This window comes from Pelmatolapia mariae, linkage group LG9 (assembly GCF_036321145.2).
Source record: "Pelmatolapia mariae isolate MD_Pm_ZW linkage group LG9, Pm_UMD_F_2, whole genome shotgun sequence".
NCBI lineage: Eukaryota > Metazoa > Chordata > Actinopteri > Cichliformes > Cichlidae > Pelmatolapia > Pelmatolapia mariae.
The window spans coordinates 27,664,335-27,687,315 of record NC_086235.1 but is presented as its reverse complement, the minus strand read 5'-3'; the positions used below and the strand labels follow the sequence as shown (position 1 = coordinate 27,687,315).

General features: G+C 42.6%; 1 protein-coding gene across 2 annotated transcripts in view; it reads right to left on the bottom strand.

Annotated features, from left to right (window-relative positions):
- Positions 1–22,981, bottom strand: part of LOC134634706 (guanine nucleotide exchange factor VAV3) — a 93,997-nt gene that overhangs the window by 51,046 nt on the left and 19,970 nt on the right. For both annotated transcript variants that reach the window (XM_063484036.1, XM_063484038.1), the window contains exons 3-4: positions 737–795; positions 506–571 (exon numbers count right to left, since the gene is read on the bottom strand). In XM_063484036.1, coding sequence (XP_063340106.1) covers positions 506–571; positions 737–795 — 125 coding nt within the window. The remainder of the gene's footprint in view (positions 1–505; positions 572–736; positions 796–22,981) is intronic.

Below are 22,981 nucleotides of genomic sequence, written 5' to 3'. Positions count from 1 at the left end.
CCCACACACTCCACTTGTGGCTAACTAAGGAAAAAAGCGGGGCGAGTTGATGCTGAAAGTGGCTGCCTTCCAGACAACACCCAGGGAACAAATGGCAGCTTTATCCTCACAGGAGTAGAGAGTTTTAAGAGTCGAGGAAGCCGAACACTAAAGTAGAGAGACCATGGTGCAATGGGATCACAGCGGTGAGCTGTCAGACCCCAGACTGCATCTTGACCCTGCCCACACATGTGAAAGGTTTAATGACTGCATCTTGTGCAGCTATGCTGACAAAAGCTGTCTGCACACATCCTGAAAGACGTGTAAACATCTGCAAAAGAGCTCAGAAACCCCTTTTTGTTGGAGTATGCTCATTTTACATTTACTCATCGTGCCATAATGACACACACACGTGCACATAAAGACTCACAAGGTTGCTGACTTTTTAAAATGTAACATGTGTATTAGAAATCCATCAAAAATGTTCTTAAGGATATGGCTGGAAACAAAAGGGTGGAGAGCATACTCTATGAGGTCCTCCAGGTGGTTGTAGATGTCCTCATCTTCAACACTCTCCTCTGTTGGAAAGGGCCTGAGAGGAGAAAGCAGTCCATGTTTTAGGATTAAAATACCTCACAAGCTTCCAATGGCGGTATAATGCATCCATTACATTAGATTTTATTGTTCACTACTAAGATCACAAGATGCTATGAAAGAAATGCATTGTGTTGTATTAAAACATTTCACTTCCACATACCTGATTCCAGTCTGTTGTACAATCACAGTGTGGGAGAGTTTAGAAAGTGTGTCCATAACCTGAAACATAAAACACGTTTCAACATATCACAAAGGTGCATTTCTGATAACAGACACACGAGGGCAGCATTTTCAAACACTTCTGTGTTGCCCGTGCTCAACAAACAAACTGGGGCATATTTTACAGGAACACGTTCATATGCTGTGTTGTTTTTACATCTTCATGTGGAATTATTTTCGTACTGCGTTGCCTCCTAAAATACCCACTTTATATTTAAATCAAATAGAAAAGGAACAAGGAACAGAAAGAGAGAAGAGAAGTGTAATACACACAAAAAAATATTGCTTTGGCTCCCAGTCAACAGCTGCAGCACTACACGAACAACAAAGCAGTGTCACATGACCTACTGTCAGTGGGTGTGATGTTAACTGTGTGTCAGCTTTTGCCGTTAGTGTGATATGTCATTTAAAGCTGCTTCCAGTGTGTTTAAACACCTCTACCTGTGTGTGTGTGTGTGTGTGTGTGTGTGTGTGTGTGTGTGTGTGTGTGTGTGTGTGTGTGTGTGTGTGACCGGATTGACTAATTACCACTGAACTCAGCTGGTTGAATGCAGATATGTTATGTGAGTCAAAACTCAACAGGGGAACTCTGTTTATTCTCCGTTTTTGAAACCTGCCAAACGGCCCACAAACCTCCTTTTTGAGGCCAAGCCTGCACTCACGCTAACACATCACAGATGTAATACAGATAAATTTGCCCCAGAGCTTTCTGAGATCAATACTGATCGCACGGCTCCCTTCCTCCCCCTCCTGAAAAAACAGAGGCACTAGTGCTGCGCGATACTGCAGATTTCGGTATCAGTCCGATACCAAGTAAACATAGGGCCAGTACTGCCGATACCAATACCGGTACTTTTACTCTATCAAGGCAGTTAATGTAGGGTAGAGCAGTGTGGTATGACTTATGTGATGAATCATCACTGATTTTCAAAATTTGATCTCATTTTAATGGACGCTGAATCACTGTGATTTTTACATTCCACAATTACTTAACACAAAAAACAGATCTTTCAGCTACATCAGCTTTTCCTGTCTGGGGTTTTGGAGACCTGGAATATAAATGTGGGCGTCTCTACGGCACTTTGGCTCAACTTCTGTTGTTTAAATGTGCTATAGGCTATAAATAAAATAAATCTGACAGTCAACACATTTTTCATAGTGCATGTTTGAGGTATATTTTTTGATTTCCCAAAAAGTTTGTTTAACATAAATCAGCGGGCTACAGAGTGAACTTGGAGGACAGAAACAAAGAATCCATCTCATCACGCTAGTATCGATCCGACACCAATACCAGCGTCAGTATCGATACTGTCGATATCTGGATCGATCCGCCCACCTCTAAGAGGCACACAGAGAGGACAGACAGAGAGTGTGACATATGTGCAGAACTGTGGGTTGTTTTTAATACCAGTATCAGCTGGAAAGGATGTCTGATAGATGAGTCGTCTGCTGCTTATCATTTTCACGTGATGATGGAAATCTTGTGAAATCCTGATGCGTCACGAGCAGCAACACATTGAGAATGCGCAAAATAAAGAGTGGGAGGATGCAGAGGAGGCATTTCAAATCAAACCAGCAGTACTGAAGTAGCTGCCCAGTGAAGGACCTGGGCTTGAACCTCATGTCTGACTGGGGTCTTTATGTGTGTGTGTCAGGGGAGATTGAATGGCTTGTTGGGCTACTTGGTGCTTCTAAATCCCTCACACCCTAAACATGTGTGTAGAATGTGCTATTGTTGTTGTTTACAAGTACACCTGCAAGCCACCTCAACCTTCACAAATAAGCTATGACAGCTTGACAGATAAAATCCAGGCAAAAAACAACAAGAAAAAAAAGAGTATGTCAAGCACTGCACAGGTATTTAAGATCACTGCTCTGAGGGCACTGACACATGTTTTTGTCAGACGCTCTTTTATTTGGTTTGTACAGGTAGAATACTAATAAAACTAATTTAGTGACAAAATCCAAACACACCACACACACACACACACACACACACACACACACTGGTACACTGGATGTAGAGTTGTCACACAGAAGATGCAAGTCCTGAAGCAGGTATGTGAAGGTTAGACAATAATTAGCCCTTTATCAAGCAAAGAAGGATGATAATAAGGATTCAGACTTTAGACAGCACTAATGCTTTAATGCAGTCTAGGCAGTGCTCTTGCTTTTGTTATGAATACAGAAATGGGCATGCATGTTGGTATTGCGATCTAAACAGAGCCGTGAATGAGATAATAAAGAGCTGGAGACATGCGTACAGTTATTAGACAAAGCTGATGTAGCGCTCTCTTTCTCTCTAATAATGAATGAAGGGCTTGACATCCGGAGAGCGTGTTGGCAGGTACAACATGTTCAAATGCTGCGACTCTGCAGCGTGTTGAACAGAGCTTCTGGAGGCCCTCCAGCTGTAGCTGGCAGGCGATTTTAGGGGACGAGTTCTGCGAAGCGCTGTGCTTTTTTGGCTCCGCTGACTACATGAGTCACACGCAACTAAACTGACCATCTGCACAAGACTTTTGGAAGGCTCGCCAGCATTACATCCATCTGCAGTCGCGCCGCTAATAATAGAAATGTCAGGAAAATGTCCATAAAGGATATGGGACTTTTTACAAGACGGCATGATTTTGGTGCAAAACTTAATCGGTCAGCAAAGTAAAGATGTTATGTAAGACTGTAACATACATCGAAATCCTACGTGAAAGCAGCATCTACTGTAAGAACTCAAAGTAAAAAAAAACACACACACACACAAAAGATCAAGCGTTAGATTTGGTGTCCAGAGGTCACGGGCTCGGCAGCAGACACGTACTGTACTGCAGCAGCAGATGATGAAGGCTCACAGGTCCTTTGATGGAGGCTAATAAGCCTGCCCTGTCTGACTGTGGCTGCACCCCTGGATCAAGTGATTCACACCAGGCCAATTAAAGCAGGATGAAGGATGTGTCTGCCCACAAGAATGGAAGACAAGCACACAGAGCCTGCGTGGGTGGGCTGACACAGAAATCACACATACATACATATATATATATATATATACATACACATATATATATATATATGACTTGTGCATTAATATTTAATCTTAAAATTGGATCACTATCAGCGACGCCACTGGTTGGATTGTAATGACATGAGTGCCATGTTTGCTCTATTTAGAGGAAGATCAATAGTAACCCATATATCTGTCCTGGAGATCAATCGGAGCCTATTTCTGATCTCCATCGACGGCCTCTTCTTTGTTTATCCTCGCTCATCCTTCCCTTCCTCTCGTGGCGGAGAGCAGATCAAGAAAATGGTTGATGCATTGTGAACGTATAACATGTAAACGGCTTTATTGGTTTCACACACAGCCCAGCACGCTGTCCCAGTTTCCTGCTCTCTGCTTTTACTCCTCTTTTCTGTTTCTCCTTTTCTTTATTTCTAAATCACCGATTGCCAGCTAAAAATAGGCATCACTGTGGAACACATGAAGCTCATCATATTACATGCTTTGCATATAGACTTCCATCTACACGATCAGCTGTCTGACAAACTCCACATTTAAGATTTTTCTGGCCGCGCTTGTGTAAAACAAACCAGAGGTGTAACACTTGAGGGGTTTAAACCACACCAAACAAACAGGTGTGAAAGCATCTTGCAGCGTGTTGGCTGCATTCTTCTCTCGCTGCTGTAGCAGTTATTTCAACGATTGCGACACTCGCTGTCTTGAAGCCGCCTGTGTTTGGAACAGCTTCGGTTTGCTCTCTGCACAAAGACTGTGTCTAAGAGGATGAGTTTGAGGGTGTTAAAGTGAAGGATGCTCTGTGTGTGAGTCGCTGCAGCAGTGGAGAAACTTAAAGCTCCAATTATCTTTTGGCCCAAACAAAAAAACTAACTAGCTCTGCTAAAACATGCAATAAAATACTATAAAGTTCTGTTAGTCTCATCCACAAATGTCTTTTTTTCACATCAATCGGTCATTTTGTTTGCTTTTTTGCCACTGCCTCTGTCGGAGGCCACGCTTGATGAAATTTTAATGAAAGCAAGAAGCTTTCAGTACGTCCCCCAAAAAAATCGTGTTTGTTTTTTCTGCAAGAAAAACCAAAAAGCTCTTCCAGTTCAACTGTTTTTCCCATCAAACATTTACTGTTAAAGTGGAACAATGTAGAAGAAAAAGCCATCAAACGGCACCACAGAGAGAGTGAACACGATGCACTCTGGTTTATATCGGGTGTAGGTGTATGTGAGAGATGGGGGGTGGAGTACACGTGTTACTTAGACTAATTGATCTCAGTTTGCTTCTTGTGTTTTGTGACTGTGCTGTTGGGCGTGAGATTTATTATTGTTATTTGTGTCTACACACACACACACACACGTGGATGTGGGTATATGTTTGTTTCGGAGTACATCCAGTTGACGGATGCAGCTGGTGCATAAAATCTAATCCAGATATAAAGGGGAGAATAAAAACCTGATTGGCACAGAAAGAGAGAGCGAGAGCGTGTTTGACAATCATTGCCACGGCTCATTAAGGCCCATAATACATAATTAGTTTGTTTGGATATACAGATGTATAGCTGATTGGAATGCGGCACACGTCGGCCATTTCCCTGTGTTTTGCTGCCTGCGTCATTTAGACAGCCATTCTCTGCATCAAGCTAACACTGCTTTCTATTATTTCTATGGCAAAAACAACTTCTTTTAAATGACAACAAGAGGCAGTCTCAGAAACCTCAGAGACTGCAGAGTTCCTCCTCTTCAGCTCTTTGAGACTGCTTCTGAGTCAAACCGCATGGACTTTCAGGTTTAATCAAGTGGCAGACTCAAGGGCTTAAAAATGAACCAGGGAACCAATTTAGCTCAAAAATTAAAAAAAAAATCAGATCTCTTAAAAAACTGCAGCTTTGACAGTGGTCACTAGAGACTGGCTCTAAAAGTGAGTCAGTCCCCACACACTCCTGACTTCATAACATTAAAAACATGGACATAGCTACTGTGATGTCACTAACAGGTTTCTAAGGTGCTATTTTGATGAGCAGTGGGTGTGGCCAGAAGGGGGCGGGCGTGAAACAGCGAGCTCACTATTAAAAGACTTGTGGTTGACAAGTTGTTCGCCGCCGAGCACGTTTTATGATCATCTTCCAATTTGAAACACAGCATGGACGTTACTCAGTATGACCCGACATGAGTGACTGAGCCCATAAACTCATTAGGTCGAGACAGGAAGCGGTTTTCTCACTGACGTCCACAGGACTGGAAGTCTTTTTGCAAACACAGCTATCGCCACCTGGTGGCCTTCAGATGCTACATCCACATTTTATACCATAGATGATCACAAAACACATTTATAGCCTGGTATGAAGTAACTTTTTAAAAATCTTTTTATCTTTACTAAACCTCTCCCGGTGTTTTATTGTGCCAAACACGTTTGTTTTTCCAAGAGGAGCACTATAGACTAGGCTCTATGGATTTATAACAACTCAACAGAGCTTTTTTTAAAAATCTCATCCACCTTCATACTGGACTCGAGGACATGGCCACTTTGACTGATAGAGGTCGATCAAGTTACTTAGCACTTAGCGTGTATCTCTGTGTGTGTCTGTAAAGTACCTATGTGGTAGCTTTTAAACCAGCTTGCTTGCATTTCTCTCTCGTTTCTCCCTATGCTCACATATTAGCTATTTCCATCTATCCTGAAAATGTCCCACAGCCTAGCAAAGTAAAAACAGCTTTGGTTTCTATCTATTCCAATTAATAACAGATGTACTGATAACTGGAAACAAGCAGGGATTTTCCTTACCAAAACAAGATTTTGAAAGTGCTATTAATAGCTAATTAACTAATTATCTGTAAGTTTGAGGGCTGTTTGGCGCTCAAGAACTTGTATTCCAGCATGAAATTAGTCTGATAGCTGACAGCTAATTTAACATCACAGCTTCACTCCGTGTCTTGATTTGAGCTCCGCAGTCACTGTGTAATTCTAGAACAAATATTCACAACAAACATTACAAGCTTCTGAGTTTTGCCTTCATTTCTTCCTCTCAGCAGAATAAGGTTAGAAGTAAGGTCATCCTCACTGTCCAGGTAAATCACATCAACCTCCACGGACCGCAGCCCCTCAGGACACACACACACACACAGTCGCTCGCACATGTAGTCCCAGCCTCACAAGCACATCCTTCACTCACACACATGCTTGTCTTCAGCCTCTCTGAATGGTTGACATTCACATCAGTGGGGGAGCGTTTACACATGTGATCACACATTTGCATGGTTTTCACACAACGTGAAAAAACACGAAACAAGAAAAGTGATGTTCCCAAATACACACATCTGATCTGCCAAATCCTCACTTTTCTGGCAGATTATTTAACTCCAGCTGAGCTTCACAGTGCCTGAATCAGCAGGCTGCTCACAACTGGCCAGCAGTAAGCAGACATGCCAGCACATACATGCACATAGAGAGTGCCATGAACTCAAGGAAGACCTCATAAATGAACATGATGTGGTGGAAGACTGAAACACCTTGGCTTTCTTCTTTAGGGAATACCTGCCATGCAGTGAAAACCCTGTGCACATCTAAAACCTGGGCTCTGTGATAAATTTTATGTTTTTGTACATAAATACAACTAATAAAGGTTTTTGCTCATTTTGAATCAATATTGCCAAAAAACGGCTCATGTCTTTCTTCTTGTTAAGGATTCACATCGCTGTATTTGTCTTGACTAGCTTTATGAATGCTAGTTCAGTGTAGTTTCTTTGGATAGTCTTTAGCATTTTATCCAGTCTGATGTCTTGAGAGCAAGCACCAGTTTTTTCAGGCTTCTAGTAGAGCAAGCAGAAATCTTTGCATCTGTCATTGTTTATTCATGCAAATTATTTTAAAAGCTAACAAAAAGCTAAATGTTTGTCAGATATGTTCACATCCTGTTTCCCTTTAGCTCTAAAGACACTTTACCTGCATGCATCCAAAGCCTGTTCAAAGGTGTTCGGTGAATACTAATCTGACTACAAACTGACCACAAAAAAACTGAAAACTTTCATACATATTTCAGGATGTCAGCGGGGCAGCTTGGGTTCTTGCTGGCAGAGCTGGGACCACATCTGCATGGGCAGAGGAATCATTTCAGAGATCTGATTGACCAGGAGTGGCGTCTAGCTGTGCGCCTGAGGTAAAATAGTTTTATTTTACTATTTCCACATCATTAGATATTCAGTACTGATCTGTGTTTTGAGCCACAGCAAACTCATTGCCAAATGCAGCATCTGATTGGTCAGATTGGATGTTCAGAAAAAGCACCAAAAAGTCAGAAAAAATTAATAAATCTGTCCAGCAAAATTATGTGTGAACAGCTGCATTAAAAAGTGGTAACCCTGGGCACCAGCTTAGCTCAATGCGTTGAGCAGGCGATCATATGCCAAAGGGCTGAAAGCAGCCGGCCCGGGTTCCAGTCCGACCCTCGTCCTTTGCCGCATGTCTTCTGTCTCTGCCCCTGCTTTCCTGTCCTCTCTTCATTGTATCGATTGAAAAAAGTTGAAAAAGACCAAAAAAAGAATAGGCAAGTCTAAAAAATGCTTTTTAACATACAGATAATTCGTGCAGATTTTACAGGTCTACTGTGTCGAGGCCTTAAGGCTGTCCTTGCTGCCCTCAAGGTGAAACTGTGGTACATTTTGATATTTTATGGCTACATTTTCACTCATATTTTTCTATTTTTTAATCCACTTTTATGCTCAAGAAAAGTGTTTACACAAAAGATTCTCAGTAGTCCTTTCAGGCTAAGATCCTACATACAGAGCTGAATTCTTCATGGAGGACCCCCCACTCGAAGCTAGTACGATACGAGCCAGAGCTTCTTGCTATTGTGTTCACTGCTGGTATTATCATTGACTTCATTGCAGCAGCCGTGCTAAAGACATAACCTCATCTCTTCCACCCACTCCTGAGCCAATCTGCAGCACAATCTCTATTGTTTCATCACGTTGACATGACAATATCAGTCCCTCGCTGCCGAAATACTATCTCGCAGTTAACTGGGGATGAAATGAAGCAAATGAGGAGAAAACAATCTCCCCAAAGCCTCTTTGAGGGGAAAATACAAACTCTGGTTTTAGTAGTGTTTTTCTTTAAGTGAAGCTACCAGGACAGTGTTTAAAGGCTGCACATTTCAGCTCCTAGTGGGGATCATTTGGCGAGCAGAGACTTGAAAGAGTGCCAGAAACCTTAACAAAGTGTAAGAGCAAGCTCGAGTGGGATGTCTGTGCTGAAAACGACGTCCTAAGGCGGTCAGTGAAAATCCATATGGACATTCCTCTGCAATTTTTTTTTCGAGAGCCTTTGATCCTGCAGCGTCAGTCAAAGAGCTTCAGCATGCGCCTCAGTTTTAGTCTGCCCCGTCTCACTCCACAGGATATTATGAACCCAAACGGGGGATGTGAGTGAGTGCTGTGAAAATGGAATCACAGGCAAATTAATTAGAAAACAAGTTTGAGATCTGTTTGGGTCAGGACTGGGACACAAACACGTTCTCTAATGTCTGCTGCTTTTATGTAGGCTGACAAACTGCAGAAGCACGCTACGAGAACATGACAGGAGTGCTGATGAATGACAACAGCAACGATCGTTACTCGCTAAAGATTCTCCACAGCTGGCAGACTAACAAAGAAACATGTAAATTGCTTTATTAAAAATAGTTTTTTGGCTTGTTTTTTAACAGCGTTGGCCAAATTGACTTGAATTTAAAACTCAAACTTTTATTCGCTTTTACTTCAGTCGTTTAATTGGGGGCTGAATCCACCGGGGACACCAGGAGAATGTAATTAAGAGCTGGAAGGTCAGAAAAGTCGACAGATCTGTGGTGCTCCAGAGAGCCGAGTCTTCGGAGGCACTCAGAAGAGGAAACTGTCGCCCAGTTCAGAGAAGAAACATAGTGCCGGGAGCTTCAGAAGACACATCCTTCGCTCTGCTTTTTTCTTGATTTACAGCCACTCTGAATTTAGGTAAACAAAGACTGAATCAGGGTTATCAATCTTGTTGCACTTCGCAGAGCTATTCATCGTGCTAGTTTACATGTCAGGTATTTTACGACCTCTTTTCGTCATCGCCGGATTATACTGTCGACTGTCGAGCGGCATGAGCTAAATCCTCAATGAGATGTGACCATAAATCCAAATCTCGATGGTATAAAGTAATAACACCTTTCATATTGGCTCCAGACAATAAAAGCAAAGTAAATGCAGACTTTCCTCATGTCAGGCCAGAAGCGTATATTAATATACCACCTTTTATTGGTCATCTTATTATCAAGGGTAGTGTATACAAGATCAACAAGCTGGATTAAAGCTAATCATGTCATCCAGGATTGTCAAAGTCATATTAAACTGTGCAATGAAGGAGGCCGGTAAAGTGAAACTTCCCTTTCTGAGTGTGTAAAGAAATTTTACTACACATTTAATGCGTGCTATAGTTTTTCCACATAATAAAGAAATGCTGCTTTGGGCTTAAATTGTAAGAAATACATGTGTAAAATTACAGCTCATTACGCTGAAAACCCAGTGTAAAAATCACAAGTCACAAGAGTAGATAGTTCTGTTATTTAATTGTTGATCCATTACTTTTTTATTTACAGTGGCTTGCAAAAGTATTCGGCCCCCTTGAACTTTTCCACATTTTGTCACATTACAGCCACAAACATGAATCAATTTTATTGGAATTCCACGTGAAAGACCAATACAAAGTGGTGTACACGTGAGAAGTGGAACGAAAATCATACATGATTCCAAACATTTTTTACAAATAAATAACTGCAAAGTGGGGTGTGCGTAATTATTCAGCCCCCTTTGGTCTGAGTGCAGTCAGTTGCCCATAGACATTGCCTGATGAGTGCTAATGACTAAATAGAGTGCACCTGTGTGTAATCTAATGTCAGTGACGGCCTCAGAGGTTGTCTAAGAGAATATTGGGAGCAACAACACCATGAAGTCCAAAGAACACACCAGACAGGTCAGGGATAAAGTTATTGAGAAATTTAAAGCAGGCTTAGGCTACAAAAAGATTTCCCAAGCCTTGAACATCCCACGGAGCACTGTTCAAGCGATCATTCAGAAATGGAAGGAGTATGGCACAACTGTAAACCTACCAAGACAAGGCCGTCCACCTAAACTCACAGGTCGAACAAGGAGAGCGCTGATCAGAAATGCAGCCAAGAGGCCCATGGTGACTCTGGACGAGCTGCAGAGATCTACAGCTCAGGTGGGGGAATCTGTCCATAGGACAACTATTAGTCGTGCACTGCACAAAGTCGGCCTTTATGGAAGAGTGGCAAGGTGAAAGCCGTTAACAGAAAACCATAAGAAGTCCCGTTTGCAGTTTGCCACAAGCCATGTGGGGGACACAGCAAACATGTGGAAGAAGGTGCTCTGGTCAGATGAGACCAAAATGGAACTTTTTGGCCAAAATGCAAAATGCTTTGTGTGGCGGAAAACTAACACTGCACATCACTCTGAACACACCATCCCCACTGTCAAATATGGTGGTGGCAGCATCATGCTCTGGGGGTGCTTCTCTTCAGCAGGGACAGGGAAGCTGGTCAGAGTTGATGGGAAGATGGATGGAGCCAAATACAGGGCAATCTTGGAAGAAAACCTCTTGGAGTCTGCAAAAGACTTGAGACTGGGGCGGAGGTTCACCTTCCAGCAGGACAACGACCCTAAACATAAAGCCAGGGCAACAATGGAATGGTTTAAAACAAAACATATCCATGTGTTAGAATGGCCCAGTCAAAGTCCAGATCTAAATCCAATCGAGAATCTGTGGCAAGATCTGAAAACTGCTGTTCACAAATGCTGTCCATCTAATCTGACTGAGCTGGAGCTGTTTTGCAAGGAAGAATGGGCAAGGATTTCAGTCTCTGGATGTGCAAAGCTGGTAGAGACATACCCTAAAAGACTGGCAGCTGTAATTGCAGCAAAAGGTGGTTCTACAAAGTATTGACTCAGGGGGCTGAATAATTACGCACACCCCACTTTTCAGTTATTTATTTGTAAAATATGTTTGGAATCATGTATGATTTTCGTTCCACTTCTCACCTCTACACCACTTTGTTTTGGTCTTTCACGTGGAATTCCAATAAAATTGATTCATGTTTGTGGCTGTAATGTGACAAAATGTGGAAAAGTTCAAGGGGGCCAAATACTTTTGCAAGCCACTGTAGGTGTGATATGAATGGCTGTTTATTTCCTCCTTCACATTCTCCAGAACCTTCCAAGGGGACAGATTGGCGACTTTGGCGGGCCGATGCTGCCTCCTCGGCCAACCCAGGCCTCAAGGGCCGGTGTCCCGCAGGTTTTAGATCTCACCCTGAGTCTACACACCTGAATCAAATGATTAGTTCATTACCAGGCCCCTGGAGAACTTCAAGACATGTTGAGGAGGTAATTTAGCCATTTAAATCAGCTGTGATAGATCAAGGACACATCTAAAACTTGCAGGACATCGGCCTTTGAGGCCGGGGTTTGGACACCACTGTCCTAGGCCATATGTTTTGAAAATTGTTGTGAAAATATGATTGGTAACTTGTTCGTATGCAAAGAAGTTATGCAACCGCATTATTGGTTCAGCCTACATGTGTTATCAAAACTATATGTGGTCCATGGACTAAAATGAGTTTGACAGACCTGGTGCAGATGAAAAAGTAGAGCTGCAAAAGCAGCCCGACTTAAATTCTGATGTAAGTTATGGTAATGTGGAAGCTCTTCTTGATGTACGTAACATGACACATCAAACCAACTGATGAAATCCCAAACTGACTCTGAAACTGCAGCCAAAAAAAAAAGAGGCCAGACTGAATAACCAAATACATTCATATCCTCTATAATGCAACAAACGTGTCGGCACTTCTGGACCTGTGTTGCTAACGCGCTGGCCACAAATAGCCAGCTTGTCAGATCTATATGGCATAAGTGGGTTAGCATCATTTAGCATACCCCGAGGAGTTAGCATTATAATCACGAGTGCTTAAAAAGGCACTGTTTCAATCAGCCTGTGCAGATTCTGCACATTAGTCATGCAGCTGTGTGCAATCTTGTTATGGTGTTTTACTTTTGCTTGAATAATTAAACGCCATAAAGGAAAATACATCACTCATCTGTCCATTACGAAGGCTTAGAGGAACTCAGCTATAGAAAAGCAGCTTTCTGATGAGTACATCAACTCTAATAAACTTGTTTGTAGAGGGTTATTTTTAGGGTCTCATCATATATTTGCAGTTAACATTCAATTTTATACATTGTTTTGAGTGGAAAAAAGCAAAAGGAAAATGAGAAATAAAGAAAGAAATACAAAAAAGAGCAAGAACAAAAACCAGGCTGAGAATTTAAATGGAAAATAAATGATAGTAGGGTATAATCTGTTTATGCCAAATTCTGACTCTACCCTCCAAATGTCAGACCAGGCAACCTTTTGAGAACTCACTTAGCAATCTCACAGCCTCACTTTCCCGTTCTTAGCTGACAGGAGTTACACTCGCTGTGGTCTTCTGCTGCTCTGGCCCATCTGCCTCAAGTTTGACATGTTGTGCGTTCAGAGATGGTCGTCTGCATATCTTGGGTTTAAGTCACTGTTCCCTTCCTATCAGCTCCAGTCTGTCCGTTCTCCTCTAACCTCTGGCAACAACATGGCATTTTCACCCAGAGAACTGCTGCTCACTGGATATTTTTCGAGCTGCTTCCGTGTTACAAGTAGAAGCAAAACAGTCAAACCTAAGAAAGCGAGTGCATATAAAAACAGCTGCACAGTTTGAGAAATCGCACACATCAGACTCCATTAGAAGACACACATTGATTAACACCTCCCTGAAGACACGATCTGCAATGCATCACGCACGCCATCTTCCATCATGCTTCTTTTTATAATGCTGATGACATGTCCCTAGAAACTATTGAAAAACTGTCCATTTGGAGGCTGTTGTTGAATTTACCGAATCCTATTAGGATTTTAATTGAAGTAAATACACGTTTCCTAATTAAATGAGGGCGCTTCATTGTGTTTAAACAAAAGGAATACTCCTCTGTTGCATGTCTGCCACTAAAGTCAAGCCAAAATCATCATTTTTTAAACTGTCTTATGTCCAACAAAAGCAATTTTAGCTGCTTCTCTTGTTTCGTGGATATTTTTTTGATGGATTTATGGATTAAATCTCATTAAATAACCACACAGTGATTAATATTATATTACTATAATCCCCATCAGAATCTTGACCACGTTCACCCAGAAACCCAAACTGCAGCTTTTCATGTAAGATGAATCACACGGCTGCCTTCATGCATTATTTCATTTACTGCACAAACTTCTCCCCATGTGAGTTCATCAAAACTGCCTCTTTTTTGGATATTATATAACTCGGAGCAGTTGCTACGATGGGATAGAATTCAAAGAGCGTGGAGGATGGAGATTAGCTATTTAGAATCGCCCCCACTTTTGAATGACAGCGCATCCACCCACTCCACCTCCACCTCTCCGAAGCAACACAAAGAGGAAAAGACCCCAACCCCCCCCTTCCTTCTCCACAGTTGCATCTGGAAAAAGCTTCGTTGACACACACACAGTCCTCTGCAACGATTCTGCACAATCTTTACATTATAGGAAAGCATCTCAGCGAAATCAGAAGGACATAAACGTCCCTGTGATTCAGTGCCGTTAGCTCCGACGCAGAGATGACAGATGCTGCCTCCGGCACCACTTGACAGGTTTTTGGTGAAAGTTTTTAAAGATGTGTCAGCGAGGGATTGCCCTTGTTGAAAACAAAATCTCCCTCATTCATCTCCTTTCAGATGAAGCTAGCGGGCGCCCTGGGGAAACTGGCTGCACAGTGGGGAGAAAGTGGATTGAAGAGAGCGAAATAAACATGCAGAATCTAAACATTCTCGGTGAATCGCTGCTCATCTGGAAGAGAACACTGACCACAGGCAACTCACGCTCTGAATAAATTCACCTCAAACGCTCATGTGTAAGCAGTATCGGCATTTTTTTTAAAGCTCGACTCTTAAGTCTGAACAGCACAGTGGAGTTCGGATGTTTCGTCTATGAATAGCAATAGTGTGTATAAATACGGCTAGTATGAAGAAATCTGAGTTTATCTTGTCAGAAAACTTGAAAAAAAGTGGAGTTTCGCGTCAAGTAACACATGAAACTCACAGTATGGCACCAGGTCAGCTAAACTGCGAGGATATCTACCCAGTTAGGAAATATAAGCCTTTGTGAATCAATTTCAACTCCTTTGACGCACATTTAACTGACAACAGGTGCACCTGAGAGGCAAAAACTAGACAAGCTCCAAAAAGGAAACAGATTTGCATATGGTGTCCACAGACTGCTGCTCTCTCTTTCTCCCTCCTGACTGATACATCCCAGTACTTTTTTGTATTGTTACTAATTTCCTTGATACTGCTGGTAGCTTAAGATGACACCTGCAGCCCATTCATGTGGCACAGACAGTCCAACTTCTTCAGGATGGCACATACGTGGAGATACCCAGATACCCACTACATGAGGAGAGCTGGATAGAAGCATTAATTTAGAAGTGGGACTGGTATATCTGGTATTTGGAATGGGAGAAGGCCGCCAGGAAACCTACAAAATTACCTTCAGGGCCACTCATATGCTTGTTTTCACCAAACTGTAAGAACTGGTCTACAAGAGGGTGAAATGAGAACCTGAGATCCTTTAGTGCGATCGGTGCTTACAGTCCAGCATTGCATGGCTCAACTGGCATTTTTCAGGGAACACCAGAACTGGGAGAGCCACCACCTTGTTCTTTTCACTGATGGCAGCAGATTCACACTGAGGAAATGTGACAGGCATGAAAGAGTCTGCAGACGTCTGCCTGAGCATCATTCACGATGACTGGTTTGGCAGTGGGTCGGTCTTGAAGGGTCTTACTGACCTCAGTGTGGTGGCCGACATCACCCTGACTGCTGAATGAAATCCTGAGACCCACTATCAGACCTTACTGTATGTTGGTACAGTAAGGTCTGATATTGTCATGTTTGCGTAACGGCAGGCAAGGAGAGAAGGACCCAAAATGCAGGTTTCAGTGAGGCGAAATGGAACTCAAAGTAACAGCTTTATTAGCAGGTTGCCAGTAAACAGCAGGCTAACTAAACTGGGAAAAATACAAACTAACAGGCAGATACATACAGACCGGAACACAGAGTACAGACTGAGGGTGAGTAGACATTAACGATACGACAGAGAACAAAGGTAACACAGGGCTAATATACACACGGCAGTAATCAAGGAATGAGGCACAGGAGGGGAACACACCTGGGAGAAATCACAGCTGACGAGACAGGGGAATAGTAAACCGAACACACTGACACCAGACACGAACCTCCACAGTAAAACAGGAAACCAGAAACAACTTACAAGGAGGCAGAAGATGCTGCACTTAATCTAGAATAATAATCAATACTATAGAAACATACCAAAATATAAAGAACTGAAGAAGCTGGGTCAGAATGACCCAGAACCGTGACAGATATGGTGGATTGCTTTAAATTTATCAGTACTCACTGCAGTTTGCACAAATGTAACTGTATCTATGGAATGATGAGATTAAAAAAGATGGAACAGTAACATTACAAGAAGGTGCAAAATCTGTCAAAATCTGGATTTTGTCTTCTTTTTTTTAGCAAACTGCAAAAATGAGACGTCCTGTTCAAAATTTGACTGTTCTTAGTCTCCAGGGGTTGCCAACAAATCGTATTGCAACAAGACTTCAGGAAATCAAGCCACACGCTTAAGACATCTAACAGCAAAATGTGTTGTTTTAAAAATGTGAGCATCTTTTAATTTTTGCATGAATTGTATGAACTTTTACTTAACAGAGAAAGATCAAGTTTTTTGTTGCCTTTACAGCCGGATGAAAAGTCTCATTATCCAGTTTGTACATGCAACAATCGTCCCACTGCAAATTTTAAGAGCAGATCTCCATCTATAATTTCCAGGTCCCAACAGGTATTCACGCAAAACAAGAGATAATGGAAGTTGCTTGTAAGGTTGGAAAAGACACTAAAATAATGTCAAAAACTGAAGCAATCCCCGCCGATGAAATGTAGTCCATTACTGCTCAAAATAACAGTGAAACCAAACGTTTACTTCATTGTCTAAAGAATGGAAGAAAGAAAATAACAAATGGTAAATGGACTGGTTCTTATATAGCGCTTTTCTACTCTTCTGAGCACTCAAAGCGCTTTACACAACTTGTGCATTCACCCATTCACACCCATTCTCACAAGCACATTTGTCTAAGTGCTTCTTTTAGCTAGCATTCACACACATTCATACTCCGATGGATGCATCGGAGAGCAATTTGGGGTTAGTATCTTGCCCAAGGATATTTGGCATGCAGACTAGGGGAAGCCAGGAATCGAACCACCACCAACCACCAACCTTCCGATCAGTAGGTGACCTGCTCTACCACCTGAGCTACAGCCACCAACAAAAATGCCCTCAAATGCATCTGTACCATTTAGCCACACTGCGATGTAGGTCAGTAGTTCCAGGTAGCAAAAAACTCCATATTGAAGCAGGGGTAAGAAGAAAATCTGTCAGAATGTAGGGCAGAGAGGGGAGGAGGGGAGGTTTTCAGTCCTTCGCTTCAGTCTCTGTCGTCTTTCCTGACCGCGGTGGCTTAGCTTCACATGCTCTCTGGCTGGCCCGGTGTCGGCAGTGGCCTAAAAAATACCTGCCATGTTTAAACACCCAGGTAACCTCAATACCGAACAGCAGCCTAACACACAAAGCCTTTACCATAAGACCGCTGCAAGCACAACCGCTGTTGGCCTCTTACTGTCTCCTGATGTCAATTGACATGACAAGAAGGCCACAAGTCTCATTTGAGATGCAAACGCAAAGAATGAGAATGACGGTGTTGCTTTTATAAGTATTAAAAAAAAAACTTCACTGAAGGATTGGTTTAGGTTTTTTTTTAAACTAGTGAGCTCCTTTTAAATCTTTTTACAGTAGGACTACCTGAAGGGTTAATGTGTTTCATGCTCAACGGGAGGCTCCCTTTTGAACTGGTATGGGGCAGGGACATACAACACAATGTCTTTACACAAAGACACACACACACACACACACACACACACACACACACACACACACACCACTGACCAAAAGTGGCAAGAATATAAATATAAATTCCCCTTCCACCCAGTTTTCCAGTCAGAGCACACTCTTTTTCCTCTCTGTGTCATAAACTCTCCCACATTCACACACACGCTTCCACTTCCAGGGGCCGGAGCCCGGTCACAGGAAGAGTGCAGGCTTGATAGAGCCTGTGGCAGAACAACACTGAGGAGGTGGAGAGTGGTGGTGGGGGTGTTGGGGAGGAGTCCAATTGTCTAGGCCTGGCTCACCAGAGCACACTTACACAAAATATACTGTAGGCCTCGACAGGCTGGTTGGCACCATGGGGCCTCGGTGGGAAATACTGCTCACCGGGGTGGGTGGTTTGGATTTTAAAGGCATGAGTCAAAATGCAGCACATGCAGACAGATAGCAGTGCACATGCACCCTTACACCTGAAGGCAAATTTGAATATAGAAACAACCCCAGAGGGGTTCTGTGGTGACCGTTTCCTCTTCCTGTTTCCTGCTGCTTACTGAGACTTGAGATGAATCAGTCCTCGGAGGAGTCACTGTAGCATGCACACAAATATAGAGGCACTCTCACACACTCGTATGCAAACACTACCACCTACACTATCAGGCATCTTTTTCCCTCATTCAATTTTAGAAGGCCCGTGTGGCTTTTCAAATGTCACAGAATTATTGTTTGAGGGTCTGTTTTAGCTTTTCTTTGAGGACGTTGGTAGCCGTGGTGATGAGTCTTAGCTTCTGCCTCACTCTGGCCATGTGAGTGCCGGCCTTCCCCGGTTTCATCTAATTGTCCACAAAAGCTATTACAGTGAGCCTCGTGCTTCCATTCTTCTCTTAATCAGCTTAATCGCAGACATTCAGTTGCCTCCCTGATATATTTAAAAGAAAGTCAAATATGATCATAGTGGAGTATAACCAAAAGCAAAGAAAGGGTTGTTGGAGAAATCTGTGTATGTTTTGTCACCTGTGAGTTGACTAAATGAAAAATTTAATCCAAGGAAAAATTTGCAATGCAGAAATTGGACAGAGCAACAAATTAAGCATATGTTGTCTTCAGCTCACACATCCATAACCAAAAGATCCCGAGTTCCCATGACAGCCTACTCTTCAGCTCCGTTTGTGTGTGCACAGAGTAAGGTGATGGTTGCCACAAGCTAAGACTTCAACTCAGCTCACACGGAGAGCTCCAACAGATGTCCACAATCATCAAAGAAGTTTTTTTCTTTCACACTCTGAAACAATCAAAGAGACAATCCATTCCTGCAGCCGGCAAGCAGAGCTGTGGGGTGGGGGGCGTTGGAGGGTCTGGCCAAGTAATCTTCAGAAAGACACGACTGGGCTCGGGCGGTTGGTGTGTGTGTGTGCGTGATGGGTTTTCTGTTTTTTGCACGAGTGCACGTGCTCATGCTTGAAGAAACCAGTTGTTATGAGAAGTGTGTTTCCAGTGAAATCAGCTGCCGTGCAGTCAGTCACCGGGAGTCCATGAATTATCCACAGAGCTTTCAGCAGGTTCTGTCAAATTGTTTTGGGGTTGACTTTAAACTCAAGTGCACAGCAAGTGAACCAAGGAAGCTTTTTCACACATGCTGGAACTCAAGGTAAACAAAAACCACTGAATGGCCAACATTTCTCTGGTAACAAGACTGTGGAGAATTCTCTGGAACACCTACTGAACTCAAAGGGATGGATATGATAGCAAACAGCATTTACAACAAGAACACTTTATACTTAGTGGTTAAAATGTTTGAGTCCTTGAGCCATTCACCTGTGTGAAGTTTCAGATATTTGTGGATGACACTCTTGCATCCCTGAGCTAATAACAGCAAGCCACGTACACAGATCTATGGATTGAGAATGAAGAACAGATTCTCTTCATGCACAAAGTCACTGCAGCACACCAAGAGCAGAAGGAGTATAAATTTTGTGGCTCCATTAAAAGTAGATGTGCCAGTCAGGCAGCATGCACAATGCAACTGGAATGCAGTGATTTTTAAAGTTAAGGCTTGCACATGCATTCTGTACGTTGAAATGTCCACCAGAGAAAGCTGTGGTCTCGAGCCGCCTGCCAATAAAATCAGATTAATTGCTTTTGCAGAGGTTTGGACCGGCTTCTCTTTCTGAAGGCCTCATTTAGCATTAAAAAAACACACAAAACAGCCATAAACCGAGCTCTTTTCTGTGTTACTGACATCTTTGTAACCTTTTGTTGTGTTGTCACGAAGCAGAAAAAGCCGTTACACCATGATGGGAGAGAAGGCTACATTTTCAAAGCCAGACTAATTAGTCTGTTGTAGGTGGGCTCACTGCTCCGCGAGGCTGAGAGTTTAATTGCAGGTTTAATCGACTGACACCTACGACACCACCAACCTCCAACGCCATGCTGGAAAGATGTTAGCAACAACACGCGAGGAATCTCTACCATATCTGGGGCGGAGAACAAAATAATGACCAGCAATTACTCTGATCATAACCTAATTGTAGCCTTTAAAATGTGCCTCCGAAGCAGTTGCGACTCACTGTTCCTGCAGCTCAGCCCTGTGGTGCAAAGATACAACCCGAGGATCCATTAGACATATGATATCTGACCACAGTGATCAGCAGTACAGCTGAAGGACAAAGGAAATAGACAGAGAGGGAGAAATAATGGGGGGCTGGTCAGGAGATGCATCAGGCTTTAGTGGATTTCCACAGTTAAATTTATCACAGTCAACTGAGGAGGAAGACAGCAATCAATAACCCCTATCTCCCTGCTTTCCTCCAAGAAGGACAGTTGCTTTCAAGGGTCCAGGCTCCTTTTAGACACCCCATCCAAAAACAAAAAGAACAAAAAAAACCCTAAATAACCCAAATAATCCGCATCATATTCTATTTAAAAAAGAAAGAAAAGCTAGAAAGCCACTGTTAGGTCAGCGGTCCCCAACCTTTTCTCCGCCACGGACCGGTTTATGCCTGACAATATTTTCACAGACTGGCCTTTAAGGTGTCGTGTATAAATACAACAAAATAAAACCAGTACCAAAAAACAAAAGATTTATTCATAACACATGGGAAAAGACACAGGGAAACAGAGTTAGCGATAAAAACGATAAAAGATAACGATAAAAACCCTGAAAACCATAAATTTCACACCCGAGCCTCAACTCTCGCGGCCTGGTACCAAACGGGTCCGTGGCCCGGGGGTTGGGGATCGCTGTGTTGGAGGTTGATCCCTGACTGGATACCTGCTCCGTTTTAACCTCTTGCTGATATGCTCAAACTCAGCATCTACTGGTAGATTTATATTATATGAAGACGAAATCAAAACGGATAATCGTAGGACTGTGGAAACCTGGAAACCCTTGCCTGATTAATGAAACTAGAACGCGCTATGAAAACACAGGGATCTGGAAGCAGATGAATGAGTCGGACGCAGCTGCGAAAACAACAGCATGCAAGAGTAGTCACTCATTACCAGATGATTTACATGAAACACAGCTAACAATATGCAGGTGTAGCATCTTCTGGCAAATGCAAAGCTGTAGAAAATGGGATACAGTACATAATGGAGGGTTACTACACAGGGGTGGAGGCCTGAGCATCCACCAGTCATCCAGATGACCACAGCACCAAAAACGCTTGGTCAGCGCAATACTCTTTAAAGACTGGAAACAAAAATCAACTAGCCAGCACTTCTTAAGCTACCGGTTGTTGCATGATCTTGTTTCCTTGAAGTGTAAAAACTGAAGCTGAGGAGAAAAAAAAGCAAGTCATTGTTTCCAAGTTGTGATAAACTGCCCACCATGTGACTGTGTGAGCATGGAAAGATCCCGTCAGCACTTTGATTCTATTAAAAAAAAAAAAACAAGTTGGAATTAGCAATAAAATAGAAGTGAGACAATTAGTCACTGACAGAGATGATGATGGCAGTATGTGTTTTTATTCATTTAAAACTTTCCTAACATGTAAAACTTGCACACTAAGCACACGATGGCACATTTTTCCTATGATGTGTAAGGAAAAGGTCTTTACATACATTTTGTGCACATCTTAGCACACAAAAGAGCTTGGAGACAAAATAATATTGTTTCAGTATGTGTGTTCACATGTGCTGTAACATAATCAGGCTAGTGATGTCATCTGGGGCACATAAGCTTCAGGATGAAGATATTATACTGATTACACCCATGTAGTAGCTACGCATTGTATTATTATACATTCAATGGACATACAGTATGGTAAAATGACTGTAACCCTTCTAGTGAAACACACGTTGTGGATTCTTCACCCACGCTGCCAAACACTTCCACAGATAAAACAGTAAGGGGATATATCACAGCTCTATTGCCCTAAATATCGCACACAGATCAACTCTGGAGCCCTCTCGCTCTTCCTCTCTGTCAGCCAGGTGTGTGTCAGTGTGTGCACGGCCTGGACATCCAAGTTTCTGTTCTCCCTGCAGAACCCACAAGCCCTCATGTGTCTACAAGACAGATGTTCAAACCAGATGTTCTTGCACCGAACAGAAAGGTCTGCAGACAGACCTGCTGCTTTTGTCTCTGTGACTCGTTGATATCACGGCGCTGTGCCGAGGCGAGTTCAAATTTCAAAAGCAGTTAGACAGATGTAGTTTTACAAATTAAACGCACCCTTGATTTTCCTAGTCTGGTCATGTTTTCTAAGGATTTCTCCCTTTAATGCTCCTTCCCAGCTTCTAAGGTAGCAGAGTCAAGGACTTTAATACCTTTCAGATTACACAGTGCGACTGCTGAAGCAGACAGAGATATTCCCAGCACAGACTCTATATCTAAGTCTATAAACTCTAAAATAAACAGGCCGGCTGATGTTTTATTCAGAAGCAGGCTGGCAGCTATTTTTAAAACAACAAAAAAATAAAATAAAAAAAAACAGAAAAAGTCTTTTTGAACTGCACGTAAATGGCAGCTTCGCTCATCCCCTGACCGCCTCGCTCCATTAGCCTCTGCGGAGCCAGCCGAGCGAGGATTACCAACCAGCTTCCAGTCTAATTTCAGAGATGGTAGAGTCACTCAGGGCAATGTGA